This window comes from Aulostomus chinensis, chromosome 22 (genome assembly GCF_037954235.1).
Source record: "Aulostomus chinensis isolate RoL2024-O1b breed Wild chromosome 22, RoL_Achi_v1.0, whole genome shotgun sequence".
Taxonomy (NCBI): domain Eukaryota; kingdom Metazoa; phylum Chordata; class Actinopteri; order Syngnathiformes; family Aulostomidae; genus Aulostomus; species Aulostomus chinensis.
The window spans coordinates 3,401,511-3,409,848 of record NC_141341.1 but is presented as its reverse complement, the minus strand read 5'-3'; the positions used below and the strand labels follow the sequence as shown (position 1 = coordinate 3,409,848).

General features: G+C 44.4%; 2 protein-coding genes across 5 annotated transcripts; both read right to left on the bottom strand.

Moving 5' to 3' along the window:
* Positions 1 to 1,180: 1,180 nt before the first annotated feature.
* Positions 1,181 to 6,186, bottom strand: LOC147240388 (uncharacterized). Of its 2 annotated transcripts, none has more exons than XM_086193943.1 (6): positions 6,009 to 6,186; positions 4,415 to 4,519; positions 3,288 to 3,391; positions 3,022 to 3,193; positions 2,889 to 2,942; positions 1,181 to 2,407 (listed from the first exon to the last, which is right to left on the bottom strand). In XM_086193943.1, the coding sequence occupies exons 1-6, from the start codon at positions 6,071 to 6,073 to the stop codon at positions 2,185 to 2,187; spliced, it is 723 nt and encodes a 240-aa protein (XP_086050069.1). In that variant the 5' UTR covers positions 6,074 to 6,186; the 3' UTR covers positions 1,181 to 2,184. The 2 variants fall into 2 exon arrangements, with proteins under 2 accessions (XP_086050069.1, XP_086050070.1); XM_086193944.1 differs by lacking the exon at positions 4,415 to 4,519 and adding an exon at positions 3,937 to 4,256 and having other exon boundaries at positions 3,288 to 3,383; positions 6,009 to 6,146.
* A 258-nt stretch (positions 6,187 to 6,444) lies between these two features.
* LOC147240387 (fatty acid-binding protein 10-A, liver basic-like) lies at positions 6,445 to 8,177 on the bottom strand. Of its 3 annotated transcripts, none has more exons than XM_086192999.1 (4): positions 8,049 to 8,177; positions 7,796 to 7,968; positions 7,023 to 7,142; positions 6,445 to 6,724 (listed from the first exon to the last, which is right to left on the bottom strand). In XM_086192999.1, exons 1-4 carry the CDS (start codon positions 8,113 to 8,115, stop codon positions 6,674 to 6,676), a joined length of 411 nt encoding a protein of 136 aa, XP_086049125.1. In that variant the 5' UTR covers positions 8,116 to 8,177; the 3' UTR covers positions 6,445 to 6,673. The 3 variants fall into 3 exon arrangements, with proteins under 3 accessions (XP_086049125.1, XP_086049124.1, XP_086049126.1); XM_086192998.1 differs by having other exon boundaries at positions 7,050 to 7,142; XM_086193000.1 differs by having other exon boundaries at positions 7,796 to 8,174.
* Between the last annotated feature and the right edge of the window lie 161 nt (positions 8,178 to 8,338).

Genomic DNA, 8,338 nt, shown 5'->3' with positions numbered 1-8,338 from the left:
CATCGCACTGTGGTGCGACCGCCCAGAGGGACTCCCGACAACAAACTGCCTCCAGAGTGGATCCGTATCCTGTTGCGACCTCAAATACTCGGCTTAAACGCTCAATATCTGCTGCTTGGTCTTACATCAGAGTTTCCAGCAGCAGGAAACTATCTCAGAACAATGAACCGCAGCGGAGAGGAACAACCAAAACAACAATGAATCAGCTGATGAGTGATCAATTCTTGGGCTTTTCCACTGCCTAAATACCAGCGCATCACTTGAGAGCTTCTTTTTCTTACTTGATGAGTGGCAGGGCCGATATGTAAAACAGCACACGCAACTTCAACAGTCGCCTGCTCTCAGTCTACTGTCCACAGCCGATTTTAGACGGGCACTCAAATCCTGTTTCCATTACAAATTCTGAGACAGAAGACAGATCTCTGCCTGTGAACCATCAATGCTGATCGACTCTACTGCTCTACGCCGCTCTGTAAGGGACCGGTTTTCCGCAAATCATTTTGAGAGGGAATGAGAATCTGATGAACAAGTACAGGTCGTCGTCCACGCGATTCTTCACACCCCGGCTGGACAGAACCCTCCAGGATTTGGTTCCTTCAGGCCGACATTTGTGACTGTGCTCGTTTCCTCCAGGTTTATTTTACAGTTACAGTTTGTGAGGTTCCACATCACAACCCCATGCAAAGTGTGAAGTTATGTGTGTGTGTGTTTTTTGCCAATAGTGATCAATGGGTCATGTCCGATTTCATCCATGATTGCTTCCACACTGGGAGTCTAATTTAAGTTGTTCCTCGCGGCTACGGTTCCATTAAAAGGAAATCGATGGCTGAGGCCAGAGTGGCTCGGCTGGTGTGTTTCCCGTGCAGGTCCAGCTGGACCTCATACCGGGATCCATCATCACCCCTGACGCCGATAAACCTCCAGAAAATCCACACCTACATGCTGTTTTAAGGAGGTATTTTACTCACAAGCGTGGTTCTCTTAACGCTGCTAAGGCCACTCTAGGACTGACGCGTGTTTGACGGTGTGAGGCCATGTTCTCGTCTGGAGCTCCCTGATGCACACAGAGCGGTGAAAGGGGTCGTCTGGCTCAAGAAAGGGACAATTACCATTTTCCCAACAGTGAGTGTGTTGCTTTAAGGTGGGATAGCTTACAAACTGAAACTACACAGGGTTTCCTTATACTGAAAGTAATCCGTTTATTACTCCAAAGAACAGTTTCTTCCATCCAACGCTAGAAGATCAGGAAGATAAAACATGCAGTGACAATTCTGAAAAACCAAGTGAAAACAGACCTCTGTTCCTCCTCTCAGAACCAGAAATATTCCAATATGAAATGCCTTTTTGAGCGGGTCTACTCTTACAGAACACTCACAACCATTTCAACACGTCTGAAACAAGGACCATTGCAGAGTTTGTGGATAATTTAGCCGCCACAGACAACATTTTCCAACGCAGACTAGATTCACGTCAACGTTTCATCCTTCAGGGGAGTCACTGGTTCTCCGTTTCATGGCAGGAAACGAAACTGTAGAGATTAGATGAGGGTAGAGGTGTCGTTTCAGTCCCGTTATGGTAGCAGGGTCACGCCGTGCAGGTTCCTCCTCAGTTGCTGCTTCCGACTGGATTACCGATTGTAGAACCACGAATACTGAACAATGCAGCAGATCACCGATCCATAATAAGCTGAAGGTTTCTGAATGTGCTAGCAGACTGGGACTGGTGGGAGGGAAGACGAATGTACAGCAGCTTTGGAAAATGCTCTGCAGCAAAGTCAAATCTATGTGGTTTATTATAAATCTTTAAAACACACAAACGCTGACAGCACATCAACAGACTGGAGTCTGTCTTTAAAATACTGAATGTTCTTTTAGCAAAAGTGGCTGCATAGGATTTAGAAAACAAAATAAAATCAGTCAACTTTATATAAAAAAGACAAGAGGTTATTCTTGGCCAGCTACCACTGAACAGAGGAAACGCTTCATATCCTATCAGGAAATCTTACAGAGTTTACAAAACCGAGCAAAGGGCCAGCGTTGGTTTTAAAACGGAAGTGCAAAAAAAGTATTCTACACGTAGCTCAGTGGAAGTCACATTCATGTCAAAACCAACAAACAAATCACCGGACGACCAAACCTGGTCTGACTGAACTGAATGAAGCTTACAAGGTGGACCAGAGACCTTCTAGCGTCCTCCTGACTTGCGTCCAGCCCAGGACCGAGAACGGGAGCGAGAGCGAGATCTTGACATGGAGTGAGACCTGGAGCGGGACGGCGTGTGTGTCCCTCGCACTTCCTCCTCTGTGTAATGGGAAGTCGACGCTGGGTTCATAGGCTCTCCCGGGGATGCGGATCTGGAATGTGACCTGGATCTTCCTCTGGACTCCCTCTGAGGCCGCGGCCTGTATCTGAGGACGCAGATCAAACAGCTGAATGCTTCCGTCACTCCAGAAACGACTGCAAGTCAGGCGCTACACAGGAAGGCCTCTCCAGCGCCGCTGACGGTAGTTTACGATCAGACCAGTTCAGCACCGCAGGTCAGGGGAGAATTTAACAACTCGCCATCTTGTTTGTTTATGACGTTCTGTCGGACTTCCGCTGTGTTTTACTTCGAGGAAAAGAATCCACAAACTTGTGCTCGCAATTTATTATTCAAACATATTTTAGTTTTACTTGCTTCAGTATTTCTGGCCACAGAAATTTGTTTTAACGTATGAAATCAACAGTTGATTGATCTCCTCAAGGACCGACAGACCAAGAAAAGGTCCTACGACACCCTTTCCTACTGCTGGATGCTTGACTCCACCACAGCCTCACGCTGAAGGAGCTGCTTTTCAAATCTCATTCTACTGTGTGCAACGACAATAAAGGCTTTCTATTCGACCCTACCTGTCTTCCTCGCGGCTCCTGCTTCTTCCCCTTCCGTACATCCGCCCACGAGACCTGAAGAACGAAGGGAAAAGTTCAAGTCGGAGTCACGACAAGGAAAATCCTTCATCGGGGGCAAGGAAAGGGAACGCACTCTCGAGGACTCTCAGATCGCCGCCGCCGGCGGTCGTAAGAGGGGCTGCGTGATCGGTATCTCTCGTAGCTTCGGCTGCGGGAACGTCTGCGCCGGCCGTCGCGATCATATTCGTCGTGGCGAGAGGATCTGCCCGGGGATCGCCTCTCCTTCGCCTTCATCTGATTCGGTGCTGACGCAGACAGAGATGAGGAAGCCTGAAGGCTAAGACGCTTTCACTTGAATTTAAAGAGCTTTAAAAACAGAAAGGAAAAGAGGAAACCTACTCTTTCGATCTCCTTGAGCAAACTGGATTTCAATCTGCCGACCACACACCCACTTCCTGTCCAGGCTGTGAAGAGCATCCTCGGCATCACGCACATCTTCAAACATGCTGAGTGGTTAAGGTTTTGTATGCTCTCATTTTTGGGGAAGGCCACACAAATTGACAATGTTTTCTCTCTCTGTGTCTCTCTGTGTCTGTCTCTCTCTCTCTCTCTCAAACAAGGACGGTGAGCAAAGCAACAACGACTGTTCTGCACTTGGTGGAGGTTCGTAAGGTTTTGTCTCTCTGCTGTTCACGTTAGCTCTTCAGGATGGGAGGAATGGAGGCTTTCCATCAAACATGGTGCTTAATTTGTGTGGCCTGATTTATTAGGCAAAAAACAGACCAGCAATAACAGAGTGCTTGACACTGTCAGACAAGGGAAATAAAACAGTAACAAACATGCTCGGCAGGTTGTTTTTGTAGAGATAAAAGATGAAGCAACCTTTTCAAACACATACAAATTATGATCCGACGATCAATGTAAACACAAGTCAAATACATTAATAGTCGATTAAATTGCTTTGATTGAAATTAAAATGCCATCGATATCACAGGGAAAGCTGATTTTGTCGTCATGTCAAATTAGTGGATTTGTCTTGGGAGGATACAAAATAATTCAGACTCGTTACCTTGCCCGTGCTTGACTTTGAACTTCATCTTGATCTTTACACTCTTTAATCGACTCCCAGAGAGACTTGGGTTTCCTGCTTGCCTTTTCCTCTTAAACCTCTTTTCTTTTCCCCATTCTTTGTCGCCATATCCAAGCTTTGTCTCCGTTCCCTTTTCCTCTTCATGCTTTACTTTCTCTTTTCAACCTTTTCCCCTCCCTCTGATCCTGAAGGTCTGTGTGACTTGTCTTTACAGCTACTCTATACGGGTCTTTGTTACTCTTTGTGGCCGGTTCCACAACGGGATGCTTTTACATTTTCTGAAGCAATAACAGAGAAATACGGGTGTTAGATATTTAATCAAATCAAAACCAAGAAAAGAAAACATCAGAACTGCAAATCTTCTCTGCTGGAAGGAAATAAGAATCTGTTAGCAGCACAAGCACAGAGACAGTTAGAAGTTGCTGGGAAAGGATATTGAATGTATGCAAATCCTCTTGGTTGACGTGTATAGAAGTCAAGTGGGATGTAGACATCTACTACTGGCCCATAGCGGCCAAACTCACGCCGCAAATCCTCAGGCCTGAACACCGTAAATACAATTATGACTCAACTGACCATCAGAGACATTCCTCAACCAGTAACAGCTGGGAGAGCAACTGGCCGGTGAGCTTAACGCTGCGTTCACATGGACTCAGGCGGATGGAAACAGCAAAGTGGATTATTTTTATACTTGTATCCCTCTGCCAAGGAATTTCCTAACGGACGTTACACTGCTCTCTCACACAGGAGGGGAGATGGCCGATCGACCACGAGAGGCCAATACTTCCGTGGCAACAACACCTAATTTTCCAGAAAAAGGGTTTGAAATCCTCCTGGTACCAAGTAGCTGACAAGATGAACGACGCCACATCAATCCAGGAAGTGCTTTCCCTCTGAATGATTCCACGTCAACGCAGCACCAGGAACACTTCACCAAACAAGACATCTTCCTTTTACCCGACGTGCTGTCAATCTGTCCACACGTTTGTGTAATTTAATCTGTTTCAATTAGAGCGGAGCTACCACCTGTTGCTCATCCCAGCACAAGAAAAAGCATGGTGACATTCTTCAACCCAGCATTTTATTTCTCCACTTCAAGTTAATTCAAAGCAAAAACATGATCATGCTCATTTCTCTACTCAGGTTCCTGATGAAACCTCAGACCAGAGAGAGGAACACTGCTCCTCTTCTTGATTTGATCCAGATTGAAAACACATGAGTTAACATTTGCTTCCCAACATTTATTCAACATTGTGGGAGGTAATCAGTAACTTCAACTGGGATCAATTCGAGTCATTTTAATAAAGCCAGATTTTTTTCCTTGATATTATGAGTCAATACCAAATCCAAGAAAATCTCTTCATTACTTGGTCTGTAAAATTAGTGTTTTGGAGGGCCCTTTATGGTCCAGTGACTCATCTATAAAGATGATACAAATAATTAAATCCTCCTCATCTGATGCCGTCTTCAAAGTTTAATTGTGTGATCAATATTAAATTGCCTAAATTAATTTTTTGTTGATTTAATTTAAATTTTTTGTAAAGGGTAATTCAGTGAAACCCCAAACATGTCACACCATTAAAATCTACAGCTGGATTAAACTGTAAAACTAAATCCTATCATACAAACATCCAGAGCATGAGGCCATCACAGTCACCTTTTCAAAATCCAGATATTGCATTGAATAAATGAGACAATATCACGAACATATACGGCTTTTTGATTTAAACTTTTCTCCGAAATGTTGTTAGCATTAGCTTGAGCAGCACCGTCAACGCGCAACAGAAACGCAAACAAAGAAACGCCACCAGGACAAAGACACACATACATACGATCTCTTTTTGTTTTGTTTTGCCTGCAACAAGCCATTAACAACTGGTTCAAAAGTATTCCCCAAATCCAGCAGTTATTTAGTTAAAAGCCAAACGTAACGTGAGACTGGTTTTAAAGCGGCTAGACGAGCTAGCTGCTAGGCTAACGCAGCTAACCGCCGTTCACGTTAGTAGCTGTGGTACTGAACGGGGACTCACCTGGACTCGTCAGAAATGTTTCTGACAAACAAAGACGTGTTGGGGGGCCGCATGTATCTGGCCATAGAGTTACAAGCGGCCTACAGAAAGTCGTTAACGGAGAGGGATAAATTTGAAGTGTGAAAAATATGCAGCTTCAGGCGCAGGCGCTCTTCCTTTTAGCCGCCTTCTGTGTCTTCTTCGCTGCGTATTGAACAGCGGCAATAACTCACAGCGCCCTCTAACGTGTAATTACACCATTAGTATGGTGTAATAATGAGCTTTTATGGGGACATAATACGTTTACCGTGGCTGATGGCAATTTTTTTTTCTAAATTGTTTGGGGTTTGAGGGGTCCCAGGTTGTGTGGTGTCACAAATCCTCTCTGCCTAATCTCTGACTTTGGTACCAAGGTTCTGACTTTAATCATTAGATTTAATCCATTTGATTTCCTCATTCTATTTTACTTTTTTTTTTTTTAATTTGACCCCAGATTGTGACATTGTTCTCACAGAACACTGAGATGACACTGAAATGATGCTCTTTGACGTCAAAAAACAAGCAGAAACAGACTCCGCTTTTTTCATTTGCAAATACGTGTTTATTGATAGTTATTTTGATTAATGATTGGGTTTCATCCACATGACCTCTCGCGTGAGGCTGATTCCTGAGCTGCCAGGTGACACCTAGACACGCTTACTTCTGCCGATGAAAGTTACAGAGCCGGCGGTGAGAGTCTGGAGGCGTGAAAGACAAGAGAGAAAGATGAACATAATAAAACTCTTTTTTTTAATTTCTAAAACTCTAATATGCAGTTCAACAGTGCACTGACTTACACATTATACATGAAACTCATCTGAACAGGAAGTAAAAGCAAAACTGCAACACATTAAAATGCCATTTGAGTGAAACTTAAGGAAGCCTAAAGAGGTGAATGAGGCGTTGTTTCAGCCAATGATTTTCACCTTTTTTAGACTTCTGTTCACATCTTTAAACCAGATTGGAACGCAGCTTTGGTGGAGGCTTTAAACGCACCAGTTTGAGGTAAATGTGGTGACTGACCTCCACCATTTCCTCTCCTTGGATTTCTCGGACTGAGGTGAACTTGTCAGTCTCGGCGATCAGCCTCCCGCTCGGATCCTCGCTGACGGTGCACTGGTGGAGAACAGACAAACGCGTTGCATCACTGAGTTCATTGACGAGAGGGTATTTACTGATGGCTGAGAAACCCCTCCATGCTTGATGCGACACACATATTTGGTACCAACAAATTTAAGTTATCTTGCAAAATTTTCATCCTCTGGTTTTCTGACATCAACCTCATACCTATGCACATTTTGTTTATTTCTCAGTTAGAATGTGGATCTCTGCCTCCCACTTGAATCAGAGTGAAGAGAACAGAACGTGACGCGCACTAAAAAATAAATAAATGCAGACCAAAATCTGAGGAATAAAAAGATAAAATATACTGGAGCAAGATTTGTGACAGCAGTGAGGCCACAGCTGACATGAGCGTGTGAATCTTTACTGGCCTGCAGATGCAGAAATGATATAAATGAGGGCAGAGATGTAGAACCGCAGATAATAAATCAAGAAAAGAAGCACAGAATAAGATGACACACATCATTTCTGCTCCGCGAAGCTCAAAATCCAAGCAAGCAGATTTTTTGAGCGGGGGAAGATTTTAAAATGCAGTAAAAGCAGCTGACTCAAGAATAACTTGATGGATGAAGAGACATTGGCATCATCAGCACAGATGTGACTTCACTTCAGCGTTAATAAGTTTGAGTGCGAGGTTCTCCCGTTACTTTCATCTTCCTGCCGTCCAGCGTCGTCATTTCGGTCTCCTTCCCGATGCTGAACGAGTGGACTTTGGTGCACATGGGCATCTTCATCGTGAAGGTGAAGTCCTGGCCCGTCTGCTCGATCACCATCAGCGGCTTCACCTCCTTACGCATCTTCACCACCATTTCAGGAGCATCTTAAAGGACACGCGAGGAAGAATGTTTGCAGGAAGACAAGAATCCCTTCTTTAAAAGGTGAATAATAAGACGTTCTTACCCACTGCTTTCAGGAACTCCTCCAGATTTTCCTCAGAATAAACTTTCCAGGTGCCGTTGAAGTCCATGCTGCCGGTCGTGTTGCTCGCCTGAAGATGTTTGGTGTCCTTGTTGTCATCATCTCATCTCATACACACCACACACACACACACACACACACACACAGCTGGTTGGCAGGTCGGGGATTTAAACTCCCTGTTATTTGAACTGGAATTTCCAGTGAGCCACAAGGGCTGAGATTAATGAGGATTTACAGACCAAACACAGATAAATACATGTATTTGTGTCCAG

What these genes read in the sequence shown, in the direction of transcription:
- LOC147240388 (XM_086193943.1), bottom strand. Translation starts at nt 6,073, where the DNA reads ATGGCCAGATACATGCGGCCCCCCAACACGTCTTTGTTTGTCAGAAAC. An exon ending in AACATTTCTGACGAGTCCAG is followed by an intron (nt 4,520 to 6,008) that starts GTGAGTCCCCGT and finishes TACGGTGTTCAG; the next exon opens with GCCTGAGGATTTGCGGCGTG. An exon ending in AGGAGCCGCGAGGAAGACAG is followed by an intron (nt 2,408 to 2,888) that starts GTAGGGTCGAAT and finishes CTGCGTCCTCAG; the next exon opens with ATACAGGCCGCGGCCTCAGA.
- LOC147240387 (XM_086192999.1), bottom strand. Translation starts at nt 8,115, where the DNA reads ATGGACTTCAACGGCACCTGGAAAGTTTATTCTGAGGAAAATCTGGAG. An exon ending in GGAGTTCCTGAAAGCAGTGG is followed by an intron (nt 7,969 to 8,048) that starts GTAAGAACGTCT and finishes GTGTCCTTTAAG; the next exon opens with ATGCTCCTGAAATGGTGGTG. An exon ending in ACCACATTTACCTCAAACTG is followed by an intron (nt 6,725 to 7,022) that starts GTGCGTTTAAAG and finishes TCACGCCTCCAG; the next exon opens with ACTCTCACCGCCGGCTCTGT.